At 38.9% G+C, this 17136-nt stretch overlaps 1 protein-coding gene across 1 annotated transcript in view; it reads left to right on the top strand.

Annotated features, from left to right (window-relative positions):
• Window positions 1-17136, top strand: part of ctnnd2a (catenin (cadherin-associated protein), delta 2a) — a 273917-nt gene that overhangs the window by 175428 nt on the left and 81353 nt on the right. The window contains exon 13 of the mRNA XM_080865626.1: window positions 15679-15811. Within this exon, the coding sequence (XP_080721752.1) occupies window positions 15679-15811 (133 nt within the window). The remainder of the gene's footprint in view (window positions 1-15678; window positions 15812-17136) is intronic.

Here is a 17136-nt window from a genome sequence, read left to right as displayed (position 1 = left end):
GTGTGTGCATCTGTCCTGGCCGTCATCCCTGCCTGTTCTGGGTAAATTGCCCATTGTAGTTATTTTCCCTTTTCTGAGGTGGCCTCTCTGTGTGTGTGTGTGTGTGTGTGTGTGTGTGTGTGTGTGTGTGTGTGTGTGTGTGTGTGTGTGTGTGTGTGTGTGTGTGTGTGTGTGACCTTGGGATAATAACAACCCCGTGTATCTGCCTTCTTCCCTGCTACAATGAGCTTCATCCTGTATCTGAGGCCTGGGAGACAAAAGGATGACCAAAGCGAGACAGGCTATTAATGTAGATGAGTTGCCCATTGCATACTTACACCTAGAGGCACTAATGCAAAATTCTATACTTAAGCATTTAGACATTGGCAAAAAATGTCTTACGCATAAGAGGTTAAGGCTAAACTTCAGCTGATATTTGGCTGTCAGGGAGAGGGAAACCAAAATATAAAGTAAGGTTGTGGTTGCAGGACATTTTCTCACTATAAGTATGTGCAATGTCCAGTCAGTAATGAATCTGTCATGGACTTTTGATTCATTAATTGCTTTATTTTTAATGCTAATTACTGCCACTAACACTTTTTAACTGAAATTCATCAAACCTTATACATGAGTGCACATGAACAGAAACGTACAAATTCATCTATAGGGTAGGGAATGTGTTAGGATGGGATATGGCTCCGCTCCACCACCTCTCTGCTGCTCTGCCTCCTGACACTAGTGGCATTTGGGAGGGATTATGGGAAAATGTCACACCAGCGAAATTACTGTATATCTTCTCTCCTCCCCATGCCTCACTTCACTTCACCTCTTCTCTGGCTTTTACTTGAGGAGAACACAGCCTAATCATAGCCAACAGGCCTAATGGTACTCTGGTAGAAACAGTGCACTGATACAAAATTAAATGTCAATTTACAAAAGCTTATTATAGTGCTAATCTTTACCTTAATACGTGTTACTATGAATCTTAAAAAACAAACAGTATACTTTTCACAGACAAGAGCCGAGTCACTTATTTTTATGTTAATTTGTGCTTAAATCATTTATAAGAAGTTTCTATAAATGTTTGGCTGCAGGCAAAATCTCACCTGGATAGCTGTGTGTTAGGCTCAGTCTATAGTCCAGTTTCACTATGTAATTATTTTTAACTCTCCTTCTAAGACACTAATAATAAGATTTAATTTTTCTTGTATTTAATTATTATTTTTATTAACTCTGGGCAAAAATGTCAAGCAGCCATCGGTATCTTTCCACAGTACTCTTCATGGGACTGTTGATGTTAAGGTCAGCAAGTTGTGCCTCTCGTGCAGGAGAGGCATCTTGACCTTTTAGCTGAGTTGCTTCAGAAAAGCAAACGAATGGGGTTCTGCAATGACCAGTGAGCTACTAAGATGCAGTGTGTGGCTGAATCTGTGAGAAAGATTTACATGAGAAATGAAAAAAAAGAAGATCATGGATCTTTGTTATGGTTGCTGTATTACTTTCAAACGCAATAGTTTTTTGTTTTTGATCACATTTAGTCATGCATTCATATCTGTATTTACCTGCTCCAAAAGCACCTGCGGATTCCAGTCCTGTCATGATACATCCCACTGGAAGAGCTCTTACTGAAATAAAAAGCACTTAGACACCCACTGAAGCGCTCACACCCACACATATGCACACAGAAACCAATATTAACAATATTATACTTAATCTAATATCTATTTGCCATGCTAATTAAAAGGTACTGACTCACTGGTATGTTGCCAAACACTTTCCAAGCATAAAGCAGAACTAACCGGACAAAGGAGTATTTAAAAAAACAAAGGAATTTTTTTGGTTTTAAGTCTAACCATAATTTATGAGAACACACTACAGTTATGACCTTAAACACAGTTTCTCCGCATCTATTAGTGCTTGGATGTCCAGTGGCGGATCTATGACAGGATTGTGATTTCTTCCTTCAGCTGATTGAATCTGAATCTGAGCGAGAAAGTGAATTAGTGGTATTTAAAACTCTTTTTTTTTTTTTAACCAACAAAGTGCTTAAATAAAGGCAAATCAATCATTCTGCATCTGTGTTTGTTTTGCATAACACTGAGCTATACAGATAGAAAGATTATGTGAATTCAGCCAACACATATGCTACAGAGACATCAGATTGATGTGCTTTTGATTGGATTTTGACTGATTGAAAATTTGGGAAAGGGAACTAAAGAGGAAGAGAAGTTCAAAGAAATGCACGTGACAAAAATCAGAATAGCTGCTCTAGATAGCTTTAGGTGTTTTTCTCACTAGTTTCACTCCACTACAAAGACGTCCCTTTTAATTTGTCTTCTGTACGACAGGCCAGAGCTTGATGCTTCAAGTGTAGTCTATATTTCCATGTCCCACATGTTTTTAATTCAACCCCATGTGGCAGCAGACAGCTACAGCTTATAGATTTGGTGCTGTAAAGCTCAGTGTAGCACCTTTTCAGAGCCGATGTAATGCCCATAACCCCTTAAAAGTACCAGTGGGGCTGCTCAGTAACCACCGGAATGTGTGCAGCTGGATGCTTTTGAAAAAGCATCCATGCTCCATGAATCATCTCTTGTCAAATAAAGCAAAACATATTTGTTGATGACACATCACTGATAGTAGCCATTGTTAAGAACCCCCACAATAGTTATTTACTGGGAGGAAAAACTGTTCTATTTGCCCTATAAAAATAGGTGTTTGGCTATGCCATTATAATTTTTTTGTTTCTTTGTTTGTTTGTTTGTTTGTTTTCATTCAGGGAAATGCTCCTGTTCTCATCATAAACTTGCCTTCCTCGCTTTCGCTCTGCAGAGTCAGTTCTGTTTTTTTCCACTAAGTTATGATAAAATAACACAGATTCATCCGAGGGCCTCCGACTGAATGCAGAAACTCATCTGTCATGCATCCATTACTCTCATCATCTCTCTCTCCATCACTCCATCACAGCTCTGCAGGTCTGATGGGCTGGGAGGTATAGACATCCATCCAGAACAAAGCACCAAGTGTTTTCTCCAGTTCTTTCAGTGTAAACACACAGTTGTTCTCCCTCCTGTTGTCCTTTGTGTCTATTAAAGTAGCAAATCACTTCTCTGTCCCTCTCCTTGTTCCTATCAATCTTTTCTCCTTCTTCTTTCCACTGCAGGGTAAAAAGTGATTCCTTAGACTCTACTTACCACGCTTACAATAGTTATATGCGCATGTTTGTGCTTCTGTGTGTGTGCATGCACTTTCATATTATAAACATTGGCTTTGCTATCAGACAGACAGATGCTCGATCATGACTCAAGTCCAATGCTAATCTTGGTAAAATGACGGCAATAAAAAGAAAGCACGGCGAATTAAGAAAAAGTTGCAAGGCACATCTTCATGAGTCATTTCACATGTTAGTGTTATCTTATCCCTCTTGAAGATGTGTGTGAGTATATTCTTGTGTTTTCATTACATCAATAAGTAACATGTGAATTCATGCGTGATAGTGTTTGCTTTTCCCAAGCGTACATTTTGTACCTTTTCTGTATCCCCCTGAATCACGTCACTGATTTTACAGTCTTGAAATGCCATTTGTCAAAAAAGCCTGAACCTTGCAGAATTGTATGTTTGTATATATGTCAGTCAATATTAGAAACAAATAAATGTAATCCAATCTATGTTCATTCTGTTGAAATAAATGCCATTGTAGGGTAAAGGACTATTTATTGAGGACTATTTATTGGTTCACTTACTGTGTACCTTTAATACTTGTAACAGTAACCAATAATGACCAAGTGTTCAGTCAGTCCAAAAACAAGATGGAAAAAAAAAAAGAAAATCAACGAGAAGGCAATATTTTGGCAATTTCAAATACAGGTTTTTGCCTCATTGTTTTATGTCAAACAAGCTGTCAGAGCTGTCAAGCTAGGTCGTTAATTCACACCTATCCCATCATGGGTTTTGCTTTCATGCCAGCAATCGTTTTGCAAGGACGGGTGAACTTGCAGAAAATAAAAGCTTTCTCACCAAATTATACCATTTCAGCGGATTCAGTCATCTGCATCATTGAAATGTTGCTCACTGAATATCATGAAGAAAATAAACCCCATACCTCAGATGAATGAGAGAGGTGGAAAATAAAATATCACTGCTGTCATCTATATTCCTCTATGGAAGGAGTCACACTTTCTATAGTTTTTGTGCATGCTGCTGTGAAATCTCGTGTTTTTTCTCTTTTATTTTATTGTATCTCTATAGCACCTTTCTGTGTGTTTATAGAACACACGACACACTTTGTGTTCAGTTGACCCAGAGTGAATAAAGCATCCACTCTGCCATATTGTTTGACCCCAGATATGTTGGAGCTTCAGCTCGGTGATGTTTCTATTGCTCAGCTCTGTTCCTTATTTCTCTCTTGCCTCCATCCCCATTTTATTTGAAGTGGATGACTGCTTTTAGCCTCACTTAATCCGTTTTTTGTGTGTATGTGTGTGAGAGAGAGAAAGTGAAGTCTTAAGGAGTTGTGTTGCTTTATGGTGCACAAACATACTAGGAAAATGTCAAAAATCTTTAAATGCAGACTCAATTTTGAGACATATTTCCTTTTTATCATCATTTCAGACATTGGTTATATCAGTTTTAGATGCAGAGTTCACAATAGTGAAATCATGTTTGTCATTGTCTGAATTATTTATTTTATCAATGTTTTAAACCATTTTACTCATATTTTTTTCATTTATGTCTTCTACTCCTATCCTAATGCTATCATTTCCACAGTCAGCCTCATTATCTGCCCGCTCGCTCTGTTGCTTTTAAGCCGCTTTTTTTTTTTTTTTAGCAAATCCTGAAGTGATAGCACTCTGTGTTGCATTTTTGCTCCATTGAGATCTAATGAGAATAGCAGGTGGATAAACTAATCACTGGTTTATTAGTTTTTCTCTGCTGATTACACTCTTTCCCTCTCACACAAACACAAACGGGTTGCACACAAAACAGCACTGAAATATTAACATGCAAACACCCAAACTTATACAGTGCCCAAGGAGGATTTAGTCACCTTAGGGTGAACTGTAGGACAAGTAAAGAATTAACCAGTAATGCTGGGATAAGAGCTAAAATAAAATAAAATTTCACTTCTTTATATTTCTCATCAAATGATTTTTTTAAATAGTCCTGATCAATAGTTTTTCTTTGAACATTGGCTGCTTTTTCACTTATTTTAAGGCTAGTCCTCATATCTGAATATTTTCGGATGAACAAAAGCTCCAAAGCCGTGCGATGTCCTTCAAGAAGTCTAAACAACTATTCCTGAAGACTACTTAAAAGAAAATAAGAAATCTGGCAGACAAATAGTTCAGACTATACTGAATAATAAAGGCAGTTATACCAAATAAGACTTTCAAGCTTGTTAAAGTTGTACAAGCTTTGTTTTTGTTTTTTTTCTTATCAATTTCCATACAAGTTTGCATTTGTTTCAATAAAGCTCTGTGCCTGTTTCCCATTTTCCAACCCAGCTTTCAGCATAGTTTTTGCATGTGACTATAATGATTGTGTGTAACTCAAAATTGTGCACAAACACTTCCGATATAGATAGAAGTCTGAAGCCACTGCAGCGCTTCAAATTTCCAATTTATATTTTATCATTCTCTAGGCTTTTAGTTCAGGTTTAACTTCCCCATCACAACCAACCCTCCCTATGATAGCAGAGAGTGTATTCAAAAACAGAGTGATAAGAGAAAGAAACATAAGATGTTTGAGTACTGAAGTAAATGTAGAGTGTGTTTGAAGGATGCACATGCTTGTGTGTTTCTGTAACTTAGAGAGAGTGCAGGGGGAAATTACAGACAGAAGAATTTGTTTGTGTGCGTGCATGTGTGTGTGCATGCGTGTGTGTACATCTGAGTGGATCTGCCAAGTCATCTCACTTGTTTAATGTCAGGGCAGGTCTCTGACCTCTACAGTAAGTGTCTGGTTGTGTAATGTGAATCTGGTAGTGGAAGAATGGATTTACACACCCACCTTTTTCTCTCTCACACACGCTTTCACAGAGCACAGTTGTGTATCATGACTTTAGAGGGCATTGCATTGAATCACATTCATATCCTGAAGACTTAGAGTAACTGTAACAATACCTAGTACCTGACTGACCTCACCCTACTGTGAATGTAACCTTAAACTGACTTTGAAATGCCCTCACCTTAAAATGTAATGATTTACATACTGTCAGCCCATTAATGTGACTGTGCAAACAACATTTTTATGTCTTACACACATGACAAAGATAGTTTCACAAGTAAATCAACACACATTTAAATGTTAATATTTTGTTTGACCTTATTGTGATAGCTACATGGCAAAATAATATTGGATAATTTGTGGCTGGTTAACACACATAGACATATGAACTGACACTGTGACACCTTCATTAGCGATAAGGTATGAAGGTACATTTGTTGGACATGGACACACACTCACACATCTGCACGGACGAGCATCCTCATTAGCATCATGGCAAAAAAAAAAATAGTCCACCCATCCTGTTTGTTATTCAGTGGCAAGAGCATGATTGCAAATCAGGAGGCAATTTTTCCAGCAGACTCTTGTTCGTCCACCAGCTTAATCCTGTGCCTACACTTTGAATCTCTGAGTATTGTGGATGGGGATTTGATTGGTCAATTTTGTTCACTTTTGGTTGTATCATGGCAGAAGCTGGAGTGGCAGTTCTCAGTGTTATCAGACATAATTGCAGTGCAGTCTGTTGACAGTTGGTCACTGATATCAACCCTTTCATCAAGCTGTAAAAAAAACAGAGAAAAAGAAAAACAACAACACAGTCTAAAGAAGGCTCTGTTTACTCACCTTAAATCGGGGTACTCAAACTAATCACACAGAAACTTTAATCAGCTTTAATGGGGTTTAATGATGATGTTCAGAGCAGTACACTGACCTTTGAAGAGGTGGAAGTGAATAGATAATTTTTCTGTAGAGCTTGGTAAATTAGTACAAATGGTGAAGAATGATATTGCAAATCAGCCATTGGATGAAAAACCCCCGCTAAAAGTAAAAATCAGTGATCATTTTTCATACATTTATTTATGTAAACACACACACACAGATACACTTAACATAGCACTATGTTACAATAATATACTGTTTATTAATGATGAATGTAGTCACTCTTGTATCACCATGTTGACTGGCACCATACTAGCTTTTTGAAACAATTTGCGATGAGTGAAATGTGTGAATCTGATGGTGGAATAATAAATATAAATAATAACAATAATAATAGGGAAATAATAACAATATAACAAATCGTAGCTTACCAGTTATAAGGTAAACCTCATAATTGTTTACATGACCTTACTGTAAACATACCCTGCTTTATGTCCCCTTTGACTGTAATTAGAAGCATAATTTAAAAAAAACACCAGATTTTGCCAAATAAGACTTTAAATATCGACTGAGACCAGTGACTTGTTTTTGTTTGTTTGCTCATAACCAAAGCAGGCATACTCTGCTGACCATTAGAAAAAAACAGATTTAACATGCTTCGTTTGTTCTAATCGACTTCCATCTTTTACATACAGTCTGTTGTTAGATTGTATATCACAGTACAACAATATCGTTATCCAATTGGAAAAGTGTCATGAGGGTATCAGATTAAGGCTGACTCCTGGTTCGGATACAGTACAATACACAGCTCAATCTTAATGAGCGTGGTGCGATACAGTGTAATGGTCTAGGTCACCTCAGCACCTACTGGCCCATTTAATGAATGTTTGACTGAGAGTATGTTTCACTGGTCTATTGTTTGGCTGTGTAAACATCCAGTAATTGCACCCTGCAACGGGGGAATAGTACCACCGGGCTGAAAATTACCGATCAGCAAATGCGGGATAATGGCCGTGTGAACATGTGTGTATTTTTTCCTCTTTGTAGTTATGAGGAAGCGTATATTTGTGTATTCAAAGACACACAATCATGCATGTGCTATCTGCAAGTGTGCACACTTGTGTGGTTATGTCTTGCGTGCATTGATGTTTGCGTGCGTGTGAACGCTCTCCTTTGTTCACTTACAGTGTGTGTATAATACGCTGTGCACGTGCATGAGTGCACGCCCTTTTCTGGGCGTGTAAATAAATGAACACCTGTCTGTCAGCCTAATGCCCTATTCGATTATGCCTCCGATTCTGTGTGTTCAGCTAATTGCAAGGACTTGTGCTGGCGTTTGTGTTTTCCTTACCCTGGCAAATCGCCCTGCACACTAATGTTCCCCTTCAACAACCTCACCCATGCAAACTTCACAAACACATATCTGCAAGCACACAGTCTCTCCCAGTTGACATTTTCTACATTTTAATTTTCAAGTGGCCATACTTATCCAGATCAAATTACAAAAAGAGAGCAAAGTGTAAAAACACTCTTGTAATCTGCTCTAAAAAAAACGACTTATTTAACCATGCAGCAGAAACATTTATTGGACAGCGATACACTGAAAGAACAAAGAAAATAACCAGCATTAACACCATCGTTCTTACTGTATCTGAATGCTCCTTGGATACAGTTCTTTTATATGAAGTATAGATGAAGCGCACCCGAAAATCGTTAAGGATTTTGATGACAATCTTGCTGTTCACCATACTTTAATTAATTACTGTAACATTACTTAGTCTCTACAGACTCTTAATCTTAATTTTTGCTATTTTAGTTTCATAAAAAACTTACAAAATAAAGTTATATTTGTGATTTGTTAGTTTCAAACTATACATTCATCACTAGCTGTTTTCCCATCATTATTTGTTTCTCTGTTCCATGCAAGGTGAGCTGGTCTCACTCAGCAATGCTCATTCTTCTTACTTAATTCTTTGCTCGGTCCTATTCAGCCTCCTGAGCCCCAGACTCCCAGCTGGAAGATGCCATAGAGAAAGCATATTGATTTTTCTTGTCATCTGATGGTTGCTGCATGAAACAAAGAAAGGAAAAAAACCTCCAGACAGAGAGAAGGAGAGCGATACACAGGTGTGGCGGTATGTGGAGACAAAGGGAAGGAAAGGAGCTCGAGAAAAACCACACGTAGCTCCAACTGTAGAGATGAGCTGGAGAAAAGTAGTAATCTTTTCATTCTTATGTCCATACTTATTATTATCTGCATTGGATTTTCCTGCTCGTATTCATGGTCTCCTATTTTGTGCTCCTATCTCCATTTCTTCCTGTCTTTGTATGGAATTAATGGCTCACTTTTCTGTTTTCATGAATAGAGGTGAAATGTGATTACGAGAGCCATTTCCATTTGCCCATCAGTAACCGCGGAGCAGAAGGCAAGAAGTAGGGGGATGGTGACACACTATAAGGTGTTTTTATTGTAGCTGACTCACGGCAGATTTTTTTGCTTCTGTTTATTTCTGCATTGACTGAGCCTAAAATGAAGCCAATCTATCTCTATCCATTCATTTGTCAGCTCAGCTGTTATGGGCTTCAACCTTTCTCTTCCCCCACCTTTCATTGATCCCATTTGCTGGAGCTGTGGCTTTTGTTTGGTTCTTCCAGGTCTACACAGAGAATTTTTTAGCAGGCGAGAAGAATGTGGGCAAAACACATTATATTGCCTAGAGCCATTAAAGGCCAGGGGAGAACACAAACGTTCTGATTCTGTAGAAAGTGCTGTGGTTTTAAAAGGTCCATGTCAACTGCTCCTAAGGCCACGTGGTCTTTTACAGTATGTTTTTTTATTGATTTTTATTGGCTAACTAGAAAATCCACACACTTACAGATATGAGTTTCATGTGATTACCTCAGGGCTGTCTCAATCGAGACAGAATTACTTTTGTGGAAATTTTGTACGATTGTATGTTACTTTGCACATGTTTGTACATGACATGTGATTCATATGTTGTTTCTTTTTTCAATTTCGGTTGTCGTGTATTCTAATAATAATGAACAACAAAGAAGAAATCAATTATGAGTTGGAGCATTTCAGGGATGTAATATATATTGATTCCTCATTTAAACTGAAGGGGAATAGGTGCATCCTAATGATCCTAATACGGGCATCTGATAGCGGGATAAAGCACAACGTATGCTGTTTGAAAGTTCCTGTTTCTGTTGGACGAGGACAAGGGCATCCCGAAACTTTCCCACGTATTTCTAGCTTACCTCTCGATATAGGGACGTTTCCAGGGTGACTCTACGTAAAGTCACACTCATTACGAATCGGGCCATATGCTCAGCCCAAGAGTCAGCACAGGTGCGTGGCAATCACCGATCATGCTGCATGCTGCTGGGAATAAGGAACAAAAAATGTCAGAACAAAAAGTGACACTTGAGGTTTGTTCACATTCAATTAACTCGTTAATGTTAAACAAACAAACAGAAAACTGACTTAGAACATGAAGTAGGGCATGAACCTGACTGCGTGCCGTCTGAGCACCCTGGGAGAGCGTCTGAAGTCCACACTGTAGTAAAACAAAACCTGGTCAGTAAATGTAATCTGGACAACTTGATTTTTTGTTTGGCTGACACATTTTAGTTCAGTCATCTTAACTAGATCTAAATAAGCTGATGCAAGTATCTTGTAATATTATATAACTTGACCATGATGATTTAACCTACTGAGGTAAACATTATGTTGATATAAATATGTTTACAATACATACACCATAAATTATTGTCCCTGTTTATCAGTACCACCTTTTGCACATGAGGTGAATCTTCCTCCGTGGCTATGTACCAAAGAGAAACATAAATGTAACTTTGCAGCGTTCACATCAGCAGTGCTGGCTATTTTCTCTGGATAGCATCTTAATTAAGTTGCACTTAATTAAAGGAGCTGCCATTGAACTAAGAGCCACTGTTTGTGCATCTCTCACATGCAGCTTATTCGGGCATCTGTTTGTCTATCGAACTGCTGAAGTCTTTTTTTCTTTTTCTTTTTTATTTACCTTGGGTAGTACACTCTGTGCTGAGGAGCACTTTTTTTACACACACAGATTGATGCAAAATGCATAAAATAACACCTCTCTTAGTTCAGTTCTGGGGAAAATAATACTTACTCACACTTAAGTATCTACATTTTTTACCACTCTTTTAGGCTTTTGACAGCCATTGGCAGTCAACAGGAAAATATTAAAATGAAAAAGACAGGAAGAAGATAGTCTGGTCTACTAAAATGCTAAATAATTTGATCTTCAGTGTTGAAGAGAATATCATTTGCTCCCCAAACCAATAGCCAACCTTATTCAGGTCCTTCATAGTAACTGCTTTTTCTCTCTTCTCTCTCCTACACTACCCCTTCCCTCTGCCCTCCCTCTGTCTTAACACAGTGATGAAGATTGATGTTCAGGTCCTAATTAGCATCTGCTTTAGTATGCACACTGCCAGTTTGTCCATTCCTGACCCTCGAATCAGTTAACAGACATGACAGGGCTTGTCCAATCAGATTAAGGCCAGAGGGACAGACTTCCTGTGTGGAGCTGTCACTCTAGATGCACTGTGGGCACCGCTGATGGATGTGATCTGGACTAGGAGACCCAAATCATTTCAAAATTGTGTAAAACATCATGCATCGTATTAGGTTGTGCAGACAGATGAATAAGATTAACTACAACACCACGACAGTGTGCTGTAAACGCCCTCAAATGGGATAGAAGTGGTAATAAATGAAAGTGACATGATGTGACAGCTTGTTGATCTTAAACCACAATTTGTGGATCTCTTTGCATTACTTAACTTCTCCAACTCATTTATTTCCCCTCATATAGCATCAGCCAATCAGTGTGAAATTCAACATTGTCAAGCATATTGTGTTATAGTGTGTGTGTGTGTGTGTGTGTGTGTGTGTGTGTGTGTGTGTGTGTGTGTGTGTGTGTGTGTGTGTGTGTGTGTGTGTGTGAATACTGTCTATCAATGGCCATGATGGGATTTCAGACTGAAGTTCAACTGTCTCATGAGACCTAGACATGAAAAGAGAGAGAGATGAAGAGAGGTTTAAAAAAAAAGAAAGAAATCCTTTGATAGTCCTTGTATTTTCATGTGTTGTACTCTTCTATCACACTTTGCCTCCCTCAAATGTATGTGCGTGTGTGTGTGTGTGCATGTTCGTGTATGTGTGTGTGCATCAAAGCCCTACCATCACACAGCAGTCTTTTCCTTTGTCCCAGTTATATCACTCTGTCTCTGCCTCCGCCCTTCCTTCCCTTGCCACCTGCCTTTTTCACAGTCATGTCATACTGCTCTCCTGCCATACCTAGTGATTCCATTGAAAATATTTCACTGCAACACACCCCCGCATGCCTCAAGAAATGGCAAAGTAACCTCTCTAACCAGGAACATGAAACTCTGTGCTGCAGCATTGACACCTAATTTATTCCCCTACCCACTGGTGTGTCATATCAAAAACACACAGCCTGGGTATAAAAGAGCAAAGTCCACAAATTGTTCTGTGTGGCATTTATTACCACACAAAGCAAAAAAATAATAAAAATGTAACATAAAGAATATGGCACATAAGTGGCAACATATCGTGGTGCAGATTCCTTAAAAGCTGTGTGGGTATTTAACCTTCCTGCCTTCTTGGGACCTTTTTGTGCCACTGCTATGTGTTAAATGGCTGCCATTTCCACTGTGTTCAGTGGAATATAACCAAACTTGCCACAGGATAGTTTTTACCTGTCAATGTTAATATTCCAGTGTGAATTCCTTAAATCAGCCTAAAATGGCTGAGCAGCAGAAATCCCCACACCCATCACCCTGGGGACCATTTTCTGCCCATTGACTTCCATTATAAACGCTATTTTTCAACCCCAAATTATCATCATATGATTTTATTTTTTCTTCTTTTCTTGGATGTCAATGAAGACTCAGGGCCTTGAAGTTTTAATTTTTAAATTGCAAAAAAATGCAAAAAAAATAATGGCAGGTCAAAATGTATGTTGGTGCCAATCTTTGGTCCATCTAAAGGCCTACTTATAATGACAATCACATATTACTTCAACTGGTTTTTTGTGGAAATATTTAGTTTCGTTTTTTGGTTTTTGGGGCTTATAACACAGGGCGCTCATGTAATAACACTGGGATTTGAAGGGTTAAAACAACGAAAATATAATTAAAACTTTACATGAATATTTCAGGGAGAAGTAGTTTTACAAGGTTGGCTAATTTAAAGTGGAATAAAATATGGATATATGGTCTTTTTATGGCGTGGCTGAGAATGGTCCCTAGGGTGATGGGTGTGAGTTTTTTAAAGGATGGCAGGAGGGTTAATGTGGCTTTTGCAGTTATGTTGGTACCGCGTCTTTGATCCGTTTTTACTTTTCCAGGCTGCTGTTTCCATCCTGCTGTTTCACATCATTGGCACATTGCCTTGTGGTGCATCTACCAGGGCTATGGCTCTCATTAGCACCTGTGTTGACATGACTGGCATCTCATCTGTTGTTTTCCTCTTTCTCCATCTTTTTTCTTTTTTCCTATTTTTCCTTTCCTGTCAGCTTCCTCTCGCTTGTTGTACTCAAAGTTGCCCCCAAATGCTCAGTGTTTCCCCCCCTAACTTTCACTCCTTATCCTCCCTCGCGGTTTCGCTTCTCTATCCTTCTCCCTTCTGCTTTGTTCCTCTCACTGTCTCTCCCTACCAGGGGTTTTTAATTAATGGTCGAGCCATGATGCTTATCTTATCAGCAGATCACTCTGCTTTCTATTAACTACACTGACAGAACTGGGAGGCTGTAGGGGGATGGATGACACACACTCTCATACACATACAGTGACATAGCATATAGTCAGATACATATATATGGCGTCAGTACACAGAAGTATAGACACAAAAGAATATATATGCACCTGCCATTACACTCATGCACACAAACAGACATGGAAGCAACAAGGGCCTCATAAACACACATCATGATGCTATCTTAATCTTGCCACACACCCTTACACACATAAACAAACTGCCCTGATGGTATCTCACTGTGTGATTTAAGGAACGTTGTTTGGGGGTCTCTCCTCCTAAATCCCCTAAATGCCTTGGGAATCCCTCCCTCTTCCTCCTTCTCTCTATCTGTCCTCTACCTCCCTCCTTCAGTCCTGCTTTCCAGCTGAATGAACACTTATCATTCGGCAGATAAACAGCCGTCCATGCTGGAGCTTGCTTTATCTTTGAGAGCCATGTTTACTCCCTGTGAATGCTCTGCTTTCCACAGATGTTTCATAGAGTGCATTCACTTGATCCGACAGAGATGAGCGCTGTGTCGAGGCTTCATTTTCTGCAGCAAAAACTATGGATGCACACACAATCTTCTACCCTATCAGGTTTAACTCCCCAGGCAGGTCAATTGTCCCATATTTACCACATTTTCATGTTTGGGTCGGCTGAGCTAGGAGGCACAATAAATCAGCAGTTTGCACGATAGCTTGATGGGGATTACGGTGAGACACAGTTTGCCACAGAACAGTAAGCATGAAGCCAGAAACAACAAAATCAATCCTCAAACATCATGATCGATGGGAGCCGCAAAATTTCAACATAGGTTTTCGTCAGATCGCATTGAGAGTTGGCAGTTTTCTGAAAGCACAGAGAGAAAGAAGCAACAGAGAAACAGTTTACAAAGTGATTATTGGAGAAAACATTACGGTGGATTGAGGCGGCACATGCTCGTGCACGAGTGTAGACATATCCAGTCGCCCACACTTTCACGCACACTCATAATTTCCTCATTTGGGGGGCCATAGCAAAACAATTATCAGAGGGGGATAATACAATAAAGGAGACCATTTCCTGTGTATTACCGAGGGACAAAACATTTATTTCACTTTGTCTAGTGTGTTCATGAGAGTATAAACTTCCAGTGGTGGAAAGTATAGGAAATAACTGAAACTGCAGACAGCAAGCAGGCAGCAGAAATGCTGTCCTGTGCAGTTAGCAACACTTTTTGATTCCTTTTATAAGCTTTCTAAAAATTTCTCTGCATGCATCGCTTCATGCTTCTGCCGAAATCCTCTTTATTTGTATTAACTCGTATTTTGTCGCATCCATACAAATGTACAAATAAGCTGTTGCCCTTCAGCTTGACCTTCAAAATGATAATCCCTAGCATCTTCACATTTGCTGGTTACCTCTCAAAAAATTGTCACACATGGTTGCTATGACAATGCTCCAAATCATCCATCTGAAATAACTCAAAAGGTTTCAAAGATTTACTGTTATTCTAAGGAAATCCAGCTTGTCTTTTATTACGCTAAAATGCTAATACCATTTGTGGTTGATTTTGATCCATTTATTAAAGTTTTCATGATTGCCACGTGCTTAGCTTTGTGGCCTTATCTTTACTTTCTCTCATTTCCTGCACTTGTGTTGGATGAAAATGACGATATTTCAGCAAATTAGGCATTCAGCAGGTGATCTGTGTCATTTTTGTTCCACTGTGTTGCTTAGTTTCTAAAGCCTTCTCCCATTAGAAGTGAGTTTTCTTGTACTGAAAACAGAGCAGAGTGGATTTTGACATTTAAATCTCTCTTTCATTCATGCTCTGCCTTTGGATCCATCTGACTTTCTCTTTATATCCCGCATTAACGTTGACATGCATGGTTGAATATCTGTGGCTGAAAAAAAGTCTCTGATTTTATTGAACTACTTTTAGGTAATATTTTCATTTCAGTGAGAAACTTTGTTAACCTGCTGAAGGAATAAAAGTGTCTCTGTATGTCATTCTGCAGAGAGTTTGGGTGGAGAGATCCAGAGTTGCCAGAGGTGATCCAGATGTTACAGCACCAGTTCCCATCGGTGCAGTCCAATGCTGCAGCCTACCTACAGCATCTCTGTTTTGGAGACAACAAGATCAAAGCTGAGGTTTGTGTATACGTGTGCGTACATGTATGTCCTTGTCTGTGTCTATCAGTGTGTTGCGCAGGTTTAGTATCATGTGAGAATTTGATTAAAATCAGTGTTGCAAAGAAGGGAATGATTGTAACTTTTATAATGAAAGCCATCAAAATATGTGTTTGAAAAAACAGGTGAATAATTTGTGACTAGAAGATGCTGTCAAACCTATTCAGAGGAATGCTTTTGAGAAATAATGCAATAGCTAACCAGTTTCACACTGATGTTCTGCTTGATAAAGCTTGCCACAATCACCATTCTTAAGATGTGCATTCTACTGACTTGTATTTATTGAGGTAATGAAGCTCAATTAGTCCCGAAGCAGCAGGTTTGCCTCTCAAAACTAATTTTGCGGTGAAGCCCCTTTGAAACACTCTAATAAACCCTTTAATAAAGCTAGTGGCAATCTAAAACAGTGGCATTGGCACATGCAGATGCATTCAAATCTGCATCTCTTCCTTCAACAGACACAAATTCACACACCCCTCCACAGTCTACAGTACCTCTGAATCAATTTACAAGTACACGCGGTTGAGAACATTGACATTTTTTTTCTATATGAAATTAATTTCAGTGGAAGCAGTCAATAGCTGCAACTGCAGCCTAATGAAAAGTGATCCCATATAACTGTAATGCTCATTCATGCACAGATGTAAAGTGATGTGTGTCAGCACAATGTGTGCACATATGCAAATAGACATAACACAATACAAAACAGAAAAATTAATATTAACCTTCTGCAAATCAAAGGCAATTAAACATGTAAACATGCACGCGGCTAATTTTCATTCACATCGACCCACTTACCCACCCACACAAAGACACACGCAGGGATACAGAAATGCAATTACACTTCCATACAAAAACATCACACTTGATTCCTCTCCCTTCCCCTCACCCATGCAGCTCTGAAAGAAACCTAAGTGCTCGTGTCTTTTATAATGGATCCAATTATGCCTGAATAGAGGTGTCCAACAATGGTGAAAAAACATTGCGTTGACAGCGAAATCTTTGGCCTGGCTTCATCAAGTCTGTTTCATTGTCATGCTTTGGGTCCCAGGCGTGGCTAAACACTGTTTACACAAAAAGAGAATTCAGCCTGTACTTTGGATCACATCAAACAAAAACACACTTATATTCTCTGCAAACACGAGATACATTTCCACTTTTCCACATGTGCACAATGCACATGACAGCAATGCAGTGTGTGAAATATGATGCAATAAGAAACACAGTGAGATGTGCCTTAAGCTGTATTTCTTAAATAGTCTTTAATGAAAAACAAAGTTGATTGA

Source organism: Rhamphochromis sp. 'chilingali' (assembly GCF_963969265.1).
Source record: "Rhamphochromis sp. 'chilingali' genome assembly, chromosome: 18".
Lineage (NCBI taxonomy): Eukaryota > Metazoa > Chordata > Actinopteri > Cichliformes > Cichlidae > Rhamphochromis > Rhamphochromis sp. 'chilingali'.
Note: the sequence above shows the minus strand (reverse complement) of the source record. Positions and strands in the feature narration are given on the sequence as shown.